Source organism: Littorina saxatilis, linkage group LG8, assembly GCF_037325665.1.
Source record: "Littorina saxatilis isolate snail1 linkage group LG8, US_GU_Lsax_2.0, whole genome shotgun sequence".
Classification (NCBI taxonomy): domain Eukaryota; kingdom Metazoa; phylum Mollusca; class Gastropoda; order Littorinimorpha; family Littorinidae; genus Littorina; species Littorina saxatilis.
In genome coordinates this window covers 30,774,128-30,794,798 of record NC_090252.1, presented here as the reverse complement: position 1 = coordinate 30,794,798, position 20,671 = coordinate 30,774,128, and the positions used below count along the sequence as shown (strand labels likewise).

The 20,671-nt window shown below is 42.5% G+C and overlaps 2 protein-coding genes across 2 annotated transcripts; both read right to left on the bottom strand.

Annotated features, from left to right (window-relative positions):
- Positions 1–2,067: 2,067 nt before the first annotated feature.
- Positions 2,068–3,837, bottom strand: LOC138973273 (uncharacterized). The gene has a single exon (XM_070345994.1). It carries the CDS (start codon positions 3,768–3,770, stop codon positions 2,661–2,663), a length of 1,110 nt encoding a protein of 369 aa, XP_070202095.1. The 5' UTR covers positions 3,771–3,837; the 3' UTR covers positions 2,068–2,660.
- A 5,703-nt stretch (positions 3,838–9,540) lies between these two features.
- LOC138974591 (G-protein coupled receptor GRL101-like) lies at positions 9,541–13,509 on the bottom strand. Its single transcript, XM_070347310.1, has one exon. It carries the CDS (start codon positions 13,507–13,509, stop codon positions 10,672–10,674), a length of 2,838 nt encoding a protein of 945 aa, XP_070203411.1. The 3' UTR covers positions 9,541–10,671.
- Positions 13,510–20,671: the final 7,162 nt, after the last annotated feature.

The following is a 20,671-nucleotide window of genomic DNA, read 5'->3' as shown; positions in this document are numbered from 1 at the left end:
AGTACGCAAAAATATTGGTCCGTGACGCGTTTTTTTCGTTTCGTTGCGTATGACTTACGCGTTTTTTAAAAAGCTAGCGCGATCCCTGAGATCTATTAGTCTAAATTCTGAAATCCTTGACAAGGTTTTTTTCCAATCATCTGTATCTGACCGAAGTAAAAAAAATAAAAAAAATCAGCCAGTACACGCATCTACCCCCTTACACGACAATACATATGTGGCGAAAAAAGGAATCGAGAGGGGGGGGGGGGGGGGGGGGAACAAGGAATAAATTAGATCCAGAAATAATTCCACTTCATCATTCCAAAATTCAAGTGTGAAGTGATGAGATACTGTGGTAAACGGATACGTGCTTAGTATCACAACTGAAAATACAAGCCCAAGGATTTTAAATCAAGGAAACAATTAAAGTTAAGGAAAGATCAACAGAAATGTCGAGAACATGTAAAATATTGTACTTACAATCCGTTTCAGCATGCTCTTCGAATAATGATCTCCCAGTCAGCCTCGTGCTTACGACTTCGACAGGATGTTGCCTCTCACGCTGAGCCAGTACATATTTGGAGTGAATTCAAAGGCCAGAGATGCAGTACAAGCACATTAGTTAGATCCAATTCATTTACATTGCTACCTTGCCCAATTTATTACTATTTCAGTTGGTAACATCACACATGTGGCAAGCAGTGCTTGTTGCCGACTCTGCTGGGACAGGCAGCAGACGATTTTATTTAGGAACCAAATTCTGATTGGTTAAAACATAAAACCGGAACTCAAAGTACCACTTGTTCTAATCAAATCAAGAACAGATAAGCAGGTAAATCTGAAATGGGTTCAACACTTTTAAAAAATCGTAGTAAATCAGAAAACACAGTAAACGTTGGAAAAATCGTCCAGTATCGCTTCTACAGGTCTATACTTGGACAAAACATAAAGCAATTCAGTAAAGCTGACACTTCAAAATGTCTGTTTAGTTGGTATCCCACGAACGCATTTTCATACCGATAATACATGATAAAGAAGGATTCTTTGTGCCCGGAGATGGAAGTTCACCAACAATTGGGACCATACTAACAAACATACGGTGGGTGCATAGTCGCCCCCATTTTTTCAGCAAACGCCACCCAAGGCCATTTTGGACGGGTAGAAATTCTGTACTTTCCAAGTCTATTTGTGTGTGGTTGTTCAAGACTATGGATAAAGCTCGCGTGAGAAGATTACGTCACGGTCAAAAGTCTTTGACGTCAATTAATGCATCATGACGTCATGCCTCCCTGTAGTCTTTTTCTCTCGCGCGGTGTGTGTGTGTGTGTGTGTGTGTGTGTGTGTGTGTGTTCATTTTGTGCACATGTGTCAGTGTTAGTGTGTGTGTGTCAGTGTGTGTGTGTGTGTGTGTGTGTGAATGTGCATGTGTGTGCATGAGTTTGTGTGTATGTTTGTGTGTGTGTGTGTGTGTTTGTTTGTAAAGGTGTGTGTGTCCGTCTGTCTATGTGCGTATTTGTTTGTTTGGGCCATAATTATCAAGGCGGTGCTGCTTTGAGATATAACGTGCGCCACACACAAGGCAGAAGTCACAGCACAGGCTTCATGACTCACCGAGTCACATTATTCTGACACCGACCCACCAGTCCTAGCATGCACTAACCCCATAATGCCAGACGCCAGGCGGAGCAGCCACTAGATTGCCAATTTTAAAGTCTTAGGTATGACCCGGCCTGGGTTCTAACCCACGACCTCCCGATCACGGGGCGGACGCCTTACCACTAGGCCAACCGTGTATGTGCGAATGAGTGTGTGTTTTGTGTGTATGAGATTTGTGTGAGTCAATGTGTGTGTGTGTGTGACATGTGTGTGTGTGTCTATGTGTCTGTGTGCGTGCGTACATGCGTGCGTATGTACATGTGTGTGTGTGTGTGTTTGTGTGGGTGTGTCTGTTTGTATATAAGAGAGAAAGAGAGAGAGCAAGAGAGAGAGAGAGAGTGGGTGGGTGGGTGTGTGTTTGTGCGTGTGCGTAAGTGTATATGTGTGTGTATGTGTGTCACGTTTCAGTATATCACTTAAGGGGGCAGGGTCACCCAAACTCCGGTACCAAAACTGTTTTAAGATGCTGTTTAATATCTAGAAGAGCTACAGGCATGAAACTTTGCCAAAAGATGCATGAGATGGTCTAATTTGTTTTGATATTAATAGATTTTCTTTAAAAATGATAAAAAGGTGTACAAAAATTAATTAAATACAAAATAAAATGTTGCGGCAGAGGGAAAAAAGCCATATTTTGTGTGACTGATTGTCACCAAATAAAAAGAGGCTGAAATACAATATTTTGAACACAGAACAAGAAATGGGGTAGTTATAGAATGAAGTAGGATTTTTATCCTATAACCTCAAGTTTGTCTGTAATTGACCGACAGATTTTTTACAAAAAGTTAGTAAAAATACAGATATTAAAAGGTCCATAACTATGTTAATATCTTTCAAAATCATTAAATCCTACTTCATACTATAGGTATGATATCAGAAAACATGTGTGCAAAGTTTGGTGAAAATGTGTTAATAATTAAAGAAAATAAATGGAATTAAGTGTATGAGCATGCTCGTTTTCGACAAACTTTTGACGTACAAAAAAAGAAAGTTATATGAGTTATGACTCACCAGATAGACATCTAAAACCCCCCAGCTTCATAAGGATGACCCTCCCTTGCTGCCTGGTGCTCTTCAATACCCAGCCTGAGTTGTCGCCTTGCTTTACGGATCTCCTTGGTTGCCAGTTTAGCTTGACGCTGAGCATTTTGTATCCGAAATACATCAGTCTGTGCGCAGTACAAGCGACAAAAATGTCCCGGTTCTATGTCCATTTTGCGCAGAACTGCCATCAAGCTTGTGCATCCATCATTAAACACAGATACTGCAACTGCAACAGCTGTTTCCACTACTTTGAGCCCATGGGTCTTTTTCTTGGGGCATAACATCCAGATCATGTTGTTCAGGCTTTCATTTTGATTTTGTGTGAAACCGCCAAGGCACTTTGACAGAAGCTCAGTTTTGCACAGGTCTTTCCAAACTGGTTTTACCACATCCATAACAGCAGATGGTAAATAACTGCTTGAATGGGTATAAGGTTTTCTTTCTTGTTCAGCTTTCAGATAGGGACACCAGCTTGCATCACAAAAGCTATGTGTGGGATCTTCATCAGAAGATTTTTTGTGGAAAAAAACTGCCCATACAGCTTTCCGCATGCTTACAATATCATATGAGTGCGCTCGTATAGCATTTCCAAAGTATGCTTGCATTTTGTCGATTTGTTTGTCTGTCAGTCTGCCTTTTCCACCTAATCCTTTCTTATCCTGTGCTTTTGTTGTTTGTTTTAGTTTTCTGAGTCGTGTTCCGACGCGCTTTTGTACGTGGCCGACACATTCCATTTTTTCTATGACTTTGTCTCCATACGGCTTCTGATCACACACTTTCTTGTATGTGTTTGTATCCCCATCACCCACAAATCCTGTGTACCTAAGCCTATACTGGGCAATTGATCTGTTGAAAATGTCACAAGTCCCAGCTGCTTCCATCCCCCCGCTAGACCCTTCATATGTCAATGTGCACTCTTGAGCATGGTTTGCCTGCCACAATCTAAATTTTTCGGAATTGGGGTCTTGCTTTTTCCAATAGTCGCATGACTTGCATGACTTGGATTTTGTTTCTGTGTCCAGTACCTTTCCTTTCTGCATGCCTATAGTTGTCACTACACCTTGCTTCGATGAATGTCCTCTGGTCATCCAAGTTCCGTCTGTAGAAACATTGATATCTCGAACATTATCATCGGTCTCCCCTGCTTCATCATACTCAGCTTCTGCTGCTGCCTGCATACTGGTTTTTTGTACAGATGTTGTGGCTTGGTGTATTGTTTTCTGTATAGCTCTAGTACTACTTCTACCCACTGGTTTAGGCAGATTCATTATGCCACAGAAAGTTTCTAGTTCAGATACGTCAGCTCCTATACATCTCATAGCAAACACCGCTCTTCGATTTACGGTGTTGACAACAGAATTGCCAACAGGAATCTGGGGGGAAGAAGAGAAAGTTTGCTGCCTATCACAGTGTTGATTCACACAATGGAAAGCAAAGGTGCTTGCTAGACCCTTTCTTTCTACTTCATACAGTTGCACAGCATGAAAGCAAAAGCTACACACTAAATTTGCTGAAATGTTGTCACCTAGAATTTTGATGTCAACTATTCTGTTCCCTGCTGGAGATTCCACAGTCAAATTTGCATCATCAGTTTCCTCACTCTCTTCACACTCACTGTCTGATTTATCTTCTTCCTCATTACCAGACTCCTCACTACTACAATCAAAGATCAGTTTGTACAAGGCAGTGTTCTCTAGTTTTTGTTCCGATCGAGTGGTACAATCTGCTGATTCACTTGTAGTTGTACCAAAACTTGAACTTTCAGCACTTACAGTTTCGTCACTCGATGCTTTTCTTTCGCTGTTTTGATTCGTCTGCTTCTTCGTGTGCTTATTTCCACAAAATTTGCGTTTCTTGGGCTTTGAAGGCCCATACTTTCTATCCCCGGGCATAGTCTTTACCAAAACAAACTGCAATACCCTAAAATACACTCAACACAGCTACACACGATGTATCTTGAAAGTAAAATGAACACAGCATGCGCGAAACAGTAAACAGTCCGCCATTTTGAATGGCAGATAGGGAGGTGCCCATTGTTTCAGGTTTTCAAGGGAGTAATCCTTGTTATTGGGTACAGAAGGAGAGTGACAGAATGTGATTTTTTACTGTTTTGGGTCGCCATTTTGGGCGTTGTCAGCACCACACCCACCCTACTAAAAGGCTATTATCTCAAACAATGATTTGTTTATGCAAAATAAAATTGCAGCACATGAAAGATGAATAATGTCTGAATAAAATGAGCCATAACAAAGGTATGTATCTGAAAAATGATGTTTTGGCAAAATTCTGGGTGACCCTGCCCCCTTAAGGTGATTATGAAACGGTTAGTTACTTCTAACTAACTAACCACACCACGATCCACTCTCGCAGTCATACAATTTAATAGAAACAACAAAAGTATAAGTTTCAGACGCCTGTTTATGTAATAACTCGCCACCTCCCTGGAGACTTCACTCCCAAAATGTTCTTTTACGTTCAAAACGTAAATAACACGGTCACTGACAAAATGCCAGTTAGAATATAGAAAATTATAGTAACACGCTGATCCCGTGTAAAGCTAGGGAAATATAGCTGTCTGTCAAAAGTGCTAGTTAATGCAGGGGTCACACACCCCACGTTGTCACCACTCGAATATAATCACAAATATAAAAGATGACAACGGTGGTAAACAGGGTGCTTAAGACATGGTGCAACTTAGCTTTTCTGCTGCCACTGAGTGGACGGCCTGTAATTTGTTCATAGTCTCCACAACTGCTCCGTAGAATGTAGTGCCGGCTGGCGTTGTTACGAAGCAGGGAAAAGTGGAGACATCAGGCGCCGCACCCAGTCGCTGGTTAGCTGGTTAGCCGGTTTGCTGGTTAGCCGGTTAGCTGGTTACATCAGATCCCGGTTACAGCGTCTGCAGCTAGCAGTGTCCCGCAGATAGGCAGCCAAACAGAAGATAGAAAGGCTCAAAAAGCCTATGAATGTAGCACTCTCATGGAAGCAAAAACCACTTCCTCCCTGGAATGGCCTCTGTTCGTCAACAGTGACACACCATCCAACCTCTTTCCGAATACTTTATGCGGTGAAGACCATCCCCGCACGGCGAAGAGAAATTGACGACTCGTCCTCAGCAAACATGTAACAGCGAAAAGGTGGTATCTCGTTGAAGTTCCTTTAGAGCCCTAACTGTGCTAGCAGACCGGCACGTAGATAGAAGTGAAATATCTAGTCGTGATGAAAACCATCATACTCTAAGGACGCAGACATCGACCCTTCTCCTCTTGCCGCTGATTGTCAAGTGTCCAGTTATCATGTCTCAGACAGACAACCTTGACGAAAACACGTGACTAACCTTGTCACATATCAAGTTCAGCTATAGCTGAGTTCTGCTTCGACAGCAGAAATCACCCCCGTGAAATCCGTGCACCACAAAAATATCCGTGTTCGTTGTGCGCTGTCGGCAAAACCCACCACCGTTGACAGAAGCACAGGCGCTTTCTATCATAATTTGACCAAGAGAAGGCACCCCACCGAGTGACACTTGATCCATGTCACCTTATCGTGACAATGTGTGTTTGTTTGTAAAGGTGTGTATGTCCGTCTGTCTATATGTGCGTAGGGGGGGGGGTGTGTTTTGTGTGTATGAAGTGTGTGTGAGAGAGTGAGTGAGTGCGTGTGAGTGAGTGTGAATGCGTGTATGTGTGTACGTGTGTAACTTGGAGGGTGTGTGTTTGTGTGTGTGTGTGTTCGTGTGTGTGTGTGTTTGAGAGAGAGAGAGAGAGAGAGAGAGAGAGAGAGAGAGAGAGAGAGAGAGAGAGAGAGAGAGAGAGAGAGAGAGAGAGAGAGAGAGAGAGAGAGAGAGAGAGAGAGAGAGAGAGGTTTGTCTTTCGCTGGGGTATGCAGTGCCTTGGCGTTGCACATCTACTTAATTTGTACGTTGTGAAGACATTTCAAAACAAAATTTAGCTTTGATGCGTCACGGGATATAAGCTTATACGTTTTCATCCATGCAATTGTTTTTTTCATCTCGGCAGGGTGAATGAATTCATGATGTCTTTTCCGGAACTGGACCAAACTGGCCTTGCCAAGACTGAAAGAAAATATAGTTCTACAACTTCTAGGCTTGGGTTGATTGCCCATGGTGAATTTCCAATGATTTGTTTCCACATCCCATGACAAATTCTCTTTACTTTGGTCATGCCATATATACGTTACAGCTCCGTCCATCCATGGTATCGCGTGGTATTTTGTCTCGACGGGGTGAAAGAATATAATGACGTCACTCTCAGCAAAGCCTCGAGTGACGTCATCATATTCATTGACTCAGTCTCGACAAAATATCAGGCGATACCATGGATCGACGGAGCTGTAACTTATGTTTTTGGAATCAGAAAATGACGAAGAATAAGATGAAATTAATTTTGGATCGCTTAACAAAAAGATAACTTTAATTACAAGTTTCCAATTTTTAATGACCAAACTCATTCATTAGTTTTTAAGCCACTAAGCTCAAATGCAATACCAAAGTCCGGCCTTTGTCGAAGATTGCTTTGCTAACATGTCAATTAATTTGATTGAAAAATGAGGGAGTGACAGTGCCGCCTCAACGTTTACAAAAAGCCGGATATGACGTCATCAAAGGTATTTATCGAAAAATGAAAAAAAAATCCGGGGATATCAGTCCCAGGAACTCTCATGTCAAATTTCATAAAGATCGGTCTAGTAGTTTAGTCTGAATCGCTCTACACACACACACGCACAGGCAGACACACACACACACACACACACACACACACACACACACACACACACACACACACACACACACACACACACACACACACACATACACCACGACCCTCGTCTCGATTCCCCCTCTATGTTAAAACATTTAGTCAAAACTTGACTAAATTTAAAAAGAAAACAAGTCGCGTAAGGCGAAAATACAACATTTAGTCAAGCTGTCGAACTCACAGAATGAAACTGAACGCAATTATTAATGCAATTTTTCAGCAAGACCGTATACTCGTAGCATCGTCAGTCCACCGCTCGTGACAAAGGCAGTGAAATTGACAAGAAGAGCGGGGTAGTAGTTGCGCTGAGAAGGATATCACGCTTTTCTGTACCTCTCTTCGTTTTAACTTTCTGAGCGTGTTTTTAATCCAAACATATCATATCTATATGTTTTTGGAATCAGGAACCGACAAGGAATAAGATGAAAGTGTTTTTAAATTGATTTCGGAAATTTGATTTTGATAATAATTTTTATATGTTTAATGTTCAGACCTTGTTTTTAATCCGAATATAACATATTTATATGTTTTTGGAATCAGAAAATGATGAATAATAAGATGAACGTAAATTTGGATCGTTTTATAAAAAAATAATTTTAATTACAATTTTCAGATTTTTAATGACCAAAATCATTATTAATTTTTAAACCACCAAATTGAAATGCAATACCAAACCCTGGCCTTTGTCGAAGATTGCTTGGCCAAAATTTCAATCAATTTGATTGAAAAATGAGGGTGTGACAGTGCCGCCTCAACTTTTAAAAAAAGCCGGATATGACGTCACCAAAGACATTTATCGAAAAAATGAAAAAAAATTCCGGGGATGTCATACCCAGGAACTCTCATGTCAAATTTCATAAAGATCGGTCCAGTAGTTTACTCTCAATCGCTCTACACACACGCACACACACACACACACACACACATACACCACACCCTCGTCTCGATTCCCCCCTCTACGTTAAAACATTTAGTCAAAACTTGACTAAATGTAAAAAACACACACAGACACAGACACAGACACAGACACAGACACACACACACACACACACACGAAAACACACAAAATGAGAGTGAAAGAGAGAGAGAGAGAGAGAGAGAGAGAGAGAGAGAGAGAGAGAGAGAGAGAGAGAGAGAGAGAGAGAGAGAGAGAGAGAGAGAGAGAGAGAGATCAAATTAAATCAAATCAAAATTTATTTTACGAGGGTTGTTGCATTTAAGCAATATAAACGAGCTTCTTTTCAATCTGCCCTCTCCCACAGAGAGAGAGAGAGAGAGAGAGAGAGAGAGAGAGAGAGAGAGAGAGAGAGAGAGAGAGAGAGAGAGAGAGAGAGAGAGACAAGACAGACAGACAGACAGACAGACAGAGAGACAGAGAGACTCAGAGAGAGACAGAGATCGGCGAATCTGTCATATTCATATACTTAACGGCACAGTAAGCCTCTCGTAAACCATCACAGATACTGTCAGGCTTTTACCGACACACAGTACAAACACCCTTCCATTTGAACGCTCACCAAACGGGAACATCCTAGGTGCCCTACGTAAAGAGCGAGCAATTTTTAAACAATTAATTTTGCGGATTGTCTCAGAGACAATCGGACCATGGTGCGTTTTTGCGCTAGACCTAACTTTTAAAATCTAAATAACAAATTGACAGCTTGTTACACAAACATTCTTAAATCATAAAATAGTTCTTTTTTCATCATGACAAGATCAGTACAATTCGAAGTTTTGAAAGTTTGAAAAAAGAAAAGCCCGGAAGCAGGGTCACGCAAGGTCGTGGTTCTCGTAGCAGACTACGGTTTATGCCTATCGTCAGTTCCTCTGAACAGTCAAAAGCCATCGCTAGGGTTCTTGTGAACCACAGCCGTTTGTTTCGTGCATAGTCAGAGGTACATAATAACGTGCTATTGCAGATAAGCTCACATCGAGTCGCATTCAAATTACTAACTGACAACTACATTGGGAAAAAGGGAAACTGGATCACACGGGTTCACGATGGCTCAGGGGTAAGATAAACCACGCAAAAATAAATTCTTTGAAAATTGCTCGCTCTTTACGGAGGGCACCTAGGATGTTCTCAAGCGGTGAGTGTTTAAATGAAAGGGTGTTTGTACTGTGTGTAAAAGCCTGACAGTATCTGTGATGATTTACGGGAGGCTTACTGTGCCTTTAAACACGTGAGCCTCAAGGACTATGTACCGTAACTTCACCCTTTGAGGTAAACATGTACACTCGGATATAGGTAGTACGATTTCATCTGTGAAACAAACTGTCGTGTCTGGCGTCGTCGTGTCTCGCAAAGATAAATTTAACCCAGCCGCCTCGCCCGGAAGTATGTCATGATTTCACACGCACACACAAACAACACGGCTGAACGTTGGGCGTTCTATCAAAACACTAAAAAGGTGAGATGTTTAATACCTCTTGAACTGAACATTTAACATTGATCAGGGGAGCTTATCGCATAAGAATCCGACATTCTCAGTCATTTCGTGGGGTCTTGGCAGAGGAAACCAAACACTTAGCATCGCGTTTCAGATTATCAAAAATCATTGCAAATTAAAACGATCAGTCACGCTAATCTGATTGACACTTATCATTCGCAAGGATGGATTTCATTGGCCGACTTCATAAACGCTACCTTGAAAGGTTCTACAATTTCGTACTCAGGGGCCTTCCTTCACTCCGTATTTTTAGGAAATAATTCTGAACATGCCGCCGATCAAACACAGAAAATATCAGGAGGTCTTGCTGTTAGAAGCTACAATTTACAAAATGCCTTTAATGTTTTTATTTTTTTATGTTTTTATTTTTTATTTATTTATCTATGCGCAAAGTAGCTCAGAGACAGTGGTGTAACACAGCTGTGCTTATACAATCAAGAAACGAACAACTCAAACTCTTTATTATGTCAATCTACCACGCAGTGCGAAGTTTTTCGCGAAACAAATCAAGGAGTAATTAGCTTTTTAGTGAGTGACAATTTGTGGGGGCCCCACTGTACTTCTTTTCTTGTCCTCGATTCTTTGACATCTACGAAGATGGCCACAGAGAGCTACACCTTTAAAATGCAAACAGGTCAAGAGCCATGTTCGATGTGAGCACTTTCTTTCTTTCTTTATTTGGTGTTTAACGTCGTTTTCAACCATTCAAGGTTATATCGCGACGGGATGTGAGCACACACGTTGCTGTTCAAAGAGTAGCATCATGGGTGACTAAGGTTTGTGTGGTTGCCATTGTCAATACTGCTGTCATTCTCATCCCTGCCCTGGCCGACGTCCTCTCCATGCTGACCTTCAACTGTCGCAGCGTTCTTGACCCCCAGCAGTGTCTGCAGCATCTCCCTGTCCACCACTCTGGAGCTGACGCATATCCTGACCAGCTCGTGCACGCTGGCCGGCTGCCATGTGGCGATCTCCGTCCTCAGCCTGCCTAGCGTCTTCTTCGTTCTCTTCTCCATCCTCCGCGCCCTCCGCTTCCGCAGGACACTGTTCAGCGTGTAGAGGAACGGGTTGAGCGCCGAGTTGAGCGGCAGCACGAAGATGGCGGCCCACACGTTGACCACGCCAGGGACGGGAGCGCCCCGGGCAGCCAGCAGCCCCAGCAGACCGATGGGGAACCAGCAGCAGAAGTCGGTCAGCACCACGACCAGAAGGCGCCGCGCTAGAGCCATGTCTCGTTCCCGCATCTGATTTCCCGCTGCCTTGCTGGAGTTACGCACTGCGCTGTAGATGACGGCCTGCCCCACGCCGATGGCGAGGAAGAGGACAAAGTTGAGGACGATGAAGACAGCGAAGGCGTATCTCTGCCCTGAGAACTGCTGCCTAGTGATAGGCAGAGGCACACAGATACCGTTCTGTCCGTAGAACTCTAACCCCGCCAGGAGAGGCACTGCAGCCAGCACACAGCCCAGGACCCATGCACCGCAGCACAAGATGACGGTGACAAAATGACTGAGGTGCAGGTGAGAGTGGAAAGGGAAGCAGATGACCAGCACGCGGTCCAGCGTGATCAGACACACCACGAAGGCCGACACCTCGCTGGACACGAACGACAGAAACCCGGCCACCGTACACGTCACACTGCTCTTCCAGCCGTTCTCCTGAGCTACGTATTCCCCTCTGAACTGAACGTCAGCCACGCCGATCACCATCATATAGATTCCCATCAGGAGATCAGAGAGGCACAGGTTCTTTACCAGGACTACGAACGCGGATGCCGAGTTGTGCGTGGCGATGACCACCCTGTAGACCAAGACCCCGATGTTACCGACAATGGCCTGGCAAGACAGCACCCAGAGAAATGCCCTGAAGAAATCCTGAGCCAAAAGGTCACTGCAGGAAGAGAGCTCATCGGAAGGAGCGTAGCATCTCAACACCGTAGGATGAAAATAATGACAGCATAGTTTTGATTCGTCGGTATGCAGTTCTTCGAGGGAGGTCAAACCGAACAGAGATCCCTCAACATACCTCTGCAATGGATTTGTTCTCAGGTCGAGGTGCTTCAGGCTTGACAAGGGACTAAACGCTTTGTCGTCTATTACCTCCAAACCAACGTTAGTCATGAGCAAAGTTCTCAGGTTGCGAAGCTGTCCTATTGCTAATTGTAAAGCAAAGTCACTGCCGATAGTTGTCACAAAAGAATTATCAGACAGGTCCAAAAACTCAAGCGCAGAAAAGTGTCGGAGACTGAGAGAAAACAGACCTGTCAGTAGGTTAAAGCTGAGATCGAGAACTCGAAGCTGAGGCATGTTGAAGAGAGTCACATTGCCAAGCCCGCACGAAGACAAGTTGAGGAAGGCGAGGTACTCCATGTAGTGGAGTTTTTCCAGAGTCACATTAGAAGCGTGGCTGAGGTCCAGGTAGCGCACGTGAAGGTTCTCCAGAGGGTCGATCATCCCGGAACACGTGTAGGCCCAGCCTTCACAACGGCAGCCCTGGTCACGTGGGCAGGTCATGTGACAGAACATCTCGTCGTCCTTGTTGGGGCAGTGGTAGATGTTGTCACACAAACGGTCACTGTCGACGCAGTTGCCAGAACCGTGACACCTGTAGTAACCTGGACACGTCACATTGTCCATAGTAATGCCTTCATCTTCTCCCCGCGGGCAATCCTGCTCTCCGTTGTTGAGGAGAAAGGTCGGGATGCAGTGGCCGCCCTGACAGTGGAAGAAACCTTCACCGCAGTCTCCAGTGACGAGGGAAGACATTCCAGTCCCGTCTAGGTGCACCCTTCGAGGTGGAGTGGCCGGAGAGACTGATTCTGTGGTTAAGGCATTGCTTGCGCACTGCTGGAAGTAATTTGCATAGTGCATGGGAATACATCCCACGTCCTGACAAAGAACACGATGATGTGTACAAGATTCACAAAACTCTTCATCACTCTCATCAAAACAGTCCGGTATTCCGTCACACCTCTGCAAAACTGGAACCGCCTGGAACTTTCTGCAGATAAAAGATGATGTCTGCAGAGGGGCAAACTGCGGTTTGTGACAGTTGGTTTCATCGCTGCGATCTTGGCAGTCGTATTTTCCATCACACAACAGCGAGTAGTGCACGGCGGGCCCAAAACGACACTGAAACAAGGGCAGATGGAGAGGGGACCAACCAGAGTCGTCGTCATCATCTTCCTCCCCCCACTGACAGCGATGGAACGTCTGCACCAGCGAGCCGTCTGGACATTCCTTGGTCTGGAACTTGGTTGGCGTTTTGGATGCCCTGGGAAAAGAGACTCCGGACAGTGAAAGCTTACCTGTCTCGCGGGTCGGGTTTGGTCTCATGCAGATGAAGCCTTCAGGAGGAGCTTGGTCGGATTTGACTACACCACAAAGCAAAGGCTCTAGAGAGAGCCCCTTCTTCACATTGAGCACAGCACACTCCAGTGCCGTCCCTTTTCTCTGCAGCTCGCTTTGGTCATACGCTATGGGACCGCCCTGCTCTCCCCACTGCCACATGTAGCGGTACAAGTACAACAACCTGAGGTCGATTGGTTTTACTTTTCTGATGCCTACTACGGCGTTGGTAAAGCTGCTTTTGCGGACCATGTTTGCGGCGGCCTGCATTGCTCCAGGTTCTTGCAGTGAAGCCAGGGTTGCGTTGTACTTTGACTGGCAATATTTTTCAGCTCGGAGTGGCACCGTGCTTTTCACGAAGGCAGAAGAGATCCGGTGTCTTTTTTGTATGAGAAAAGTAGCCTTGAAACAGTAGTTGCCGTGAGGAAACCAGTCCCCGCAACCTTCGTTACGGTAAGTGCAGTTCTTCTCATCTTCACCAAACTCACAATGACGAATTCCGTCACATGAAATAGCTGCTGGGAGATTCGAGATTCCTTTGCAGAAATATTTCATGCGGCTTTCTAGTGTGTCACTTTTAAAAGGTGTGAATGCCGGAATGTCTCTCATGGGATGGGACGTGTAGGTGAGGTTCAAGACAGACTCTAGTTTATACGTTGATGATGTTCTTATCAGGAGCAGCAAGGAATTGTGGATGCTCATAACAGGAGCTAAATTGAGATGAAACGATTCAGAGTAACGTTTGATCATGCGTCGAACTCCGTCTGCCAGAGCAATGAGTACCAAAGTATGTTCTGTATTTATCAGAATCGTCTCAAACTGAATAATAATTCCGTAACCTTTTGGGACGTTGATGACCCAGCCGTACTCTGGTACACACTTAGTATTCTTAAAGACTACCGCAACATGTCCTTCCATTGCCTCCGGAAGGTGTTTGCGAGTGTCCCCAGGACATTCCGTTACGTCTTTCGGACTGGAAGAAAATGTTATTCTACTTGCTGTTTGCAGTGCAGATGTTGGGGTTGGCGGAGAACGGGGCGAAGAGGTCGCTGGGAATCGGACAACACGCCCTGTTGGCAGTAGAGTCACTGTTGATGAGTTTTGGATGTGTGGTGCTTGTGCCGCTTGTCCAAACACTGGGTGTGTACGTCTATCGGACAAAGCGTCAGTATCGTTACGTGGGTCTTTACGCCTGTTGTTCATGGCATCCTTCTGCGGCCTGGTCAGTGTGTGAATAGTGTATTCGTGCTGTCTGCTGCCAGCCCTTTCTTCATTGGTCGATGCGTCAGTTACTACGCGCGGATTGATGGACCTATAGATTACATTTTGTTGATTGCTCAATGTCGCGAGACCCCCTTGCTGTTTAGAAAGGGTGACTCTGCGTTGAGTCGTTGTTGTAAACATATCTCTGGACCGACTCGACGCTGTGCTTTTATCCACGACACTGCTGACAGCGTCTTGTGAATATGCCAGCTGAATGAAGGAGAGTGTTAACAGGCTCGCAAAACAGGCGAAGGAAAGCATACTGGTGAACACACACTGAAGAAAGATTACTGTTTAAGGACACTGCATCATGCTTGGTGGATGGATTGGTTGGTTGGCTATTGTTTTTATAACGTATCGCCAACTAATATATGGCTATCCAAGTCCGACGCAACTGTGTTTCCTTTCTCTGTTCATACGGCAGTCTCCATATGCTTCAAACTATTTCGCTGTTAAAAGAAGGTTCTAAAAATCTTATGTCTTTTCACATGTGTTACTTCAAACCTTGTTGAAAATCTTGATCTCCTTTCAAAAGTTAAAAATCTTGTCCAGAGAACAAGAACAACAACAACAACAAGAACAAGAATTTATTTTACCATAAAGCATAACAGCCATTGATATTTGGAACGTCCCGGAAAGAATCCTTCAGAGTTTCTGCACTGTAGTGTTCGTCACGAAATTCTTATACATCCACACACTTGATAAGGACATGTTCAATGGTCCATGGTTTAACGCATCCAAAGTAGCAGTATTGCGTGACTTTATCTTTCAAAAGATCTGCATGTATGAGGAATGGAAAAGATGCATGGTTACCTTGATTTAGAACAGGCTGCTGGAGGCTAAATATGAAGCTTACGCCTCGATCTGATATGATTTCAGCTTTCTCGACATTCAGACTAATAAATGTTGATATCACAGTCAAATCTAACGATAACTAATAATATTGCTATTTCATATGTTACGTGGATTTCCATTGGTCAATTGGGCAAAACTGAGCTCAGTGCAAAAGTGATATCGACGACATTTCCGTCGATATCAGTTTTGATATCGACGACCTCTTTATTGCTTCCCCACTTCAAAAACAAAAACACCTAAATTTAAAAACAAACAAATATATATGAAAATGTAATGATCCCAGAATTTAGTTGAGCAAGTGACTAAAGACTTTTTGAAAGAAAAGACATTTAAAAATACTGAAAAGTACAAGAAAAGAGTGAACAAAAAGAAATAATAATCAGAGGGAGGTGTTAATATCCATGGAGTAAGAAACAGCATCAAAAGAAGAACATTTTCCCGTGATTTAAGGAAGATTTTGATGTAATATGTATTCAGGAAACGTATATCTTAGAACACGATGCAGCAGCGTGGGAAAGAGAATGGGGAGGGGCATTGTATTATACAGGGGAAACTAGTCACAGTATGGGACAGATGATACTCATAAAGAAGGGCTTTGCAGGCGAAATTGAGTGTATTTACAAAAGCCAAAGGAGTATTGGTATTCACGTTGTGTTTAATGATCATATTTCTCCAAGTTCTCAGGACTGGCTGTGAACAGACTGAAATCGGAGGCCTTGTGGTTGGGTTCACAGAAGTACTCTGAGGAGCAGCCATGTGGCTTCAGATGGAAATCTAAAGTCAAAATTCTTGGTATATATTTTTGTAATAATTTAGAAGCCTCGGAAATCGAAGAAAACTGGACAGAAAAAATCAATCATATTCAGAGCACAATCATTAAGTGGTCTAAGAGAAACTGCAGTATAATGGGAAAGATTTGCCTTGTAAAATCACTTTTGATCCCTCAATTAACACATGCTTTGCAAGCTTTGATTATACCCGAAAAGATCATATGTAAACTGAACGCAATGTTTTTCAGATTCATTTGGAAAAAAAGATTTTCAAACACAAAAGCCTATGAAAAGGTAAAACGAAAAGTTATGTGCCAGGAAACAAGTAAAGGTGGCCTAAATATGATTGATTTGGGTGACTTTCAAAAATCCTTTGTACTTGGATGGTTTTCGAAATTACTGCAACCAAACGAAGAAGCTTGAAAAAGTATTCCACTCAGTATGTTCTCCAAACTCGGAAAAAATCTATGCTGCTTTCAAGCAAACGTCAAACCAGCCTTATTTAAAGGGTTGGGGTTGATTACAAACAAGTTCTGGAAAAGCGTTTTAGAATGTTGGCTTGACAGCCATGAAAAGATATTACCATGCGTGCAAAAAATGACCCAGCTGGAGAATTTAGGCCTATGGAATAACTCTCTAATTGCTTATCGTGGCAAGACAATGTTTCTACGTGAGTGGGTTACATCTGATATATATGCTATGTGAAGGATTTATACGAGAACAATATGTTTTTACCATTTCACAGGATTTGTGAAAGAGTTGGGCATAAACCAACAAGACTATTTGAATATGGGGCAATTCGCACAGCAATAGCATCCCTTTTTTTGAAGATGAATGATAATGGAATACAAGCTATGAAGGAATGGATTATCAAAATATAAGTACATTTAAACCCAGGCAGTTTCGTAAATTAATGGTAGACGCTTATCAAACTGAGACTATTGCAGTCAGTTTCTGGAAAAGAAAGATGGGAATTGAAATAAACAAGGACATTTGGCAGATAGCAAGCAACGCATCAAAAGAAGTATGATTGAGACTGCTACACTAGAAAATAACTCATAACATTTATCCAACGAACATTATATTGTATAAAATGGGCATTGCAGAGAGTATTAGTTGTACACATTGTACAGAAGAGACAGATTATATCGAACATTTCTTTTATTATTGTAGAAAAATAAGCAAAGTGTGGAATCTTGTTGAAGAAGCCTTCTTCACCGCTTGTTCGAAGAGAATTCATGTTGATGTGCGGGATGCCCTATTTGGCCTAGTTAAAAGGAATTCTATTTCATCCGCTGAAGCAAACTATGTCAATTTACTGATCTTGATGGCAAAAATGTGCATAGGTATTTATAGATACGGTACCCCTTTAGAGATCGGATGTATTTTTGAAAAAGAGTTAAGTTTAAGAAAAATAATTGACTTGTGACTCGCATATATGTTGCTATCTGTGAAATTGAAATAAAAAAAATATAAAAAAAATAAAATAAATAAAAAAAATTAAAAAGAGGGAGGGATATGGAACAGCCAAAACTGAGACAAATACTTTTGTAATTTCTTTACAGTAAATACAACTTGTCCAGAGAATTAGCAATAGATCTAACATTGACTGACTGTGTGATGATATCTTCTGCTATTGGTCTGTTTCGACAGTGATATCAAAATCTCGACCTCCGGTCTCGATTTTGATATCACTGTCTCAACAGACCATAGCAGAAGATATCATCACACAGTCCGTCAATATTACCCAATATTGATGGACTGTGTGATGATATCTTCTGCTATGGTCTGTTGAGACAGTGATATCAAAATCGAGACAGGAGGTCGAGATTTTGATATCACTGTCGAAACAGACCAATAGCAGAAGATATCATCACACAGTCAGTCAATGTTAGATATATTGCTAATTCTCTGGACATTTTGTATTTACCGTTAAGAAATTACAAAAATATTTGTCTCAGTTTTGGCTGTTCCATATCCCTCCCTCTGATTATTATTTCTTTTTGTTCACTCTTTTCTTGTACTTTTCAGTATTTAAAAATGTCTTTTCTTTCTAAAAGTCTTTAGTCACTTGCTCAACTAAATTCTGGGATCATTACATTTTCATATATATTTGTTTGTTTTTAAATTCAGGTGTTTTTGTTTTTGAAGTGAGGAAGCAATAAAGAGGTCGTCGATATCAAAACTGATATCGACGGAAATGTCGTCGATATCACTTTTACAATGAGCTCAGTTTTGCCCAATTGACCAATGGAAATCCACGTAACATATGAAATAGCAATATTGGGTACTATTGCCAGCAGAGTTATGTACAATGTCACACAGTGTTCAAAATGTGTTACAGAGCCGTGTTCAAGATGTGTTCAATTTAATGTACAGTGTTAAATTCTGATCAACATGTCACGGGTTCGAATCCTGGCCGGAGCAGACTCAGATCAACTGTATGTGATGACTCAGAGACGGTATCCATGTCCCATCCCCGAGTCACCGTCGTGTCACGTAAAAGACCCGGGTCAATCTGCCAGAAGTGAAGGTTGCTGATGTCAACTGGGTAGCGCGAGGTTTGTTGCTGCGAGCTTTCCATTGGGGAAAAGCGACACCAATTTCCCAGCGGTATCATACAGTATTACATACAAGAAATGTGATAAACCTGTAAAACTCCGTTATTTCTTTAGTCTGGTTGAGGGACAAGTAAATAAACGATTTTTTTCTTTAAAAATAAATCAAAGCAACTGTTATATAGCGCTCAAGAAGAAAAGTGGTTCAGGACGATTAGTACTTTTTTCGGGTTAAAATTACTTGTTTTCAGTGATCGCGGTTTGGGCCCTTTGCACGTTAAACTTCACACATTTTGAGAAAAACGTCACATTATTCCCAAAGAGAGTCCCAAGCTATAATCGTCAAATGTTTATATATTCGTTTGACCTCTTATTCTTCTTTAGTATAGCACGGTCATTGGATAGAACCTGACCTAGGAATGCAGTGAAACAGAACTTGACAGGTGAGAAATGTGTGCACACATCACACCTGACCGGCTAGAGAGACCAATGTGGCGTGTCACTGAGACTTCTCCAGGGTTGAAATCAAATCAGTTTTGGTCGTATCACTCAAACATCTACTAGGGATAAGCACATACGATAAAGAATAGCACTTTACCCTTTTAACACAAGATAGTACTAATCGTTCTGAACAACTGTTAATATACATGTAAAGGTGTGTGTGTGTGTGTGTGTGTGTGAGTGTGTGTGTGTGTGTGTGTGTGTGTGTGTGTGTGTGTGTGTGTGTGTGTAAAAATAATTCCAGCAACACGTATACATATATAATTGTGTGTATGTGTGTGTGTGTGTGTGTAGGTGTGTGTGTGTGTATGTGTGTGTGTGTGCGTGAGTGTGTGTGTGTGTGTGTGTGTGTGTGTGAGTGTGTATGAGTGTGTATGAGTGTGTACGTACGTGTGTGTGTGTGTGTGTGTGTGTTTTCGTGTGTGTGTGTGTGTGTGTGTGTGTGTAAATAATTCCAGCATCACGTACAAAGAACACAAAGCTGTGCGAACATTTTATCTACAGACAAAAACAACAACTGATTATGACTTTCGGAATACAAAAAAGTCAACGTAAAGTCGAACAAAAGCAGTTTGTCATTTTCAAAGTGCAGGGAACCGAGGAGCTCATAAGACAAAAGTAATTAAGGCGCTAATCACAAATGAACATTATTTTGCGGGGAGAGAGAAGCATTCACAACAATAGAAAGCTGCAGGTGTTCGCCTGGAATAGAAAGTTGCCTATATTATTTTTTACTATTAGGGTGTATATCCTATCGAGAGTGTAAAATACCAGAAGAAAGATGTTTAAATAAAATAAAACAAAAACAGAAAGGGACTATGACACGAAAGCGAAACATAAAAAAATTAAAAGCAGTGAAACACAAATTGTTTAAAGATATTATGTAACAAATCAGTGAGAGGTGAAAAACAAAAGAACAGTCACTGCAAAAGGGAAATGTGTATGTGTGCGTTTGTGTGTGTGCGTGAACGTATGTGCAGGTATGTACGTTTGTGTGAACGCATGTGTGTGTGTGTGTGTGTGCGCGCGCGTGTGTGTATGAGTTTGTGTGTGCGAGCGCGCGCGCGTGCGTGTGTGTGTGTGTAAGTGTGTGTGTGTGTGTGTGTGTGCATATTTGTGCTTGCGTGCTTGTGTGTGTGTGTGTGTGTGTGTGTGTGTGTGTGTGTGTGTGTGTGTGTGTGTGTGTGTGTGTGCTTACGTGTGAACCTTTGTTTGAACGTTTAGCCGCTTGTGAGAATGTGCGATGTGATAGGTTAGTTGTTGTTTTTAACGTCCCTTTAACCGATATAGCTATCGGGGACCCGTGCAAGTTTGTTTTATTTGACAGATAAACAGTGTACGTGTTAGAAGGGGAGTATAGCAACAGTTAGGGAGGTGTAAGGTAGAGAAAGAGAGACAGACCAACAAACAGGCCGACACATAGGAAAAGCCTATGTTAACTACCCCACTGCTGCAAGTTTACTTAGA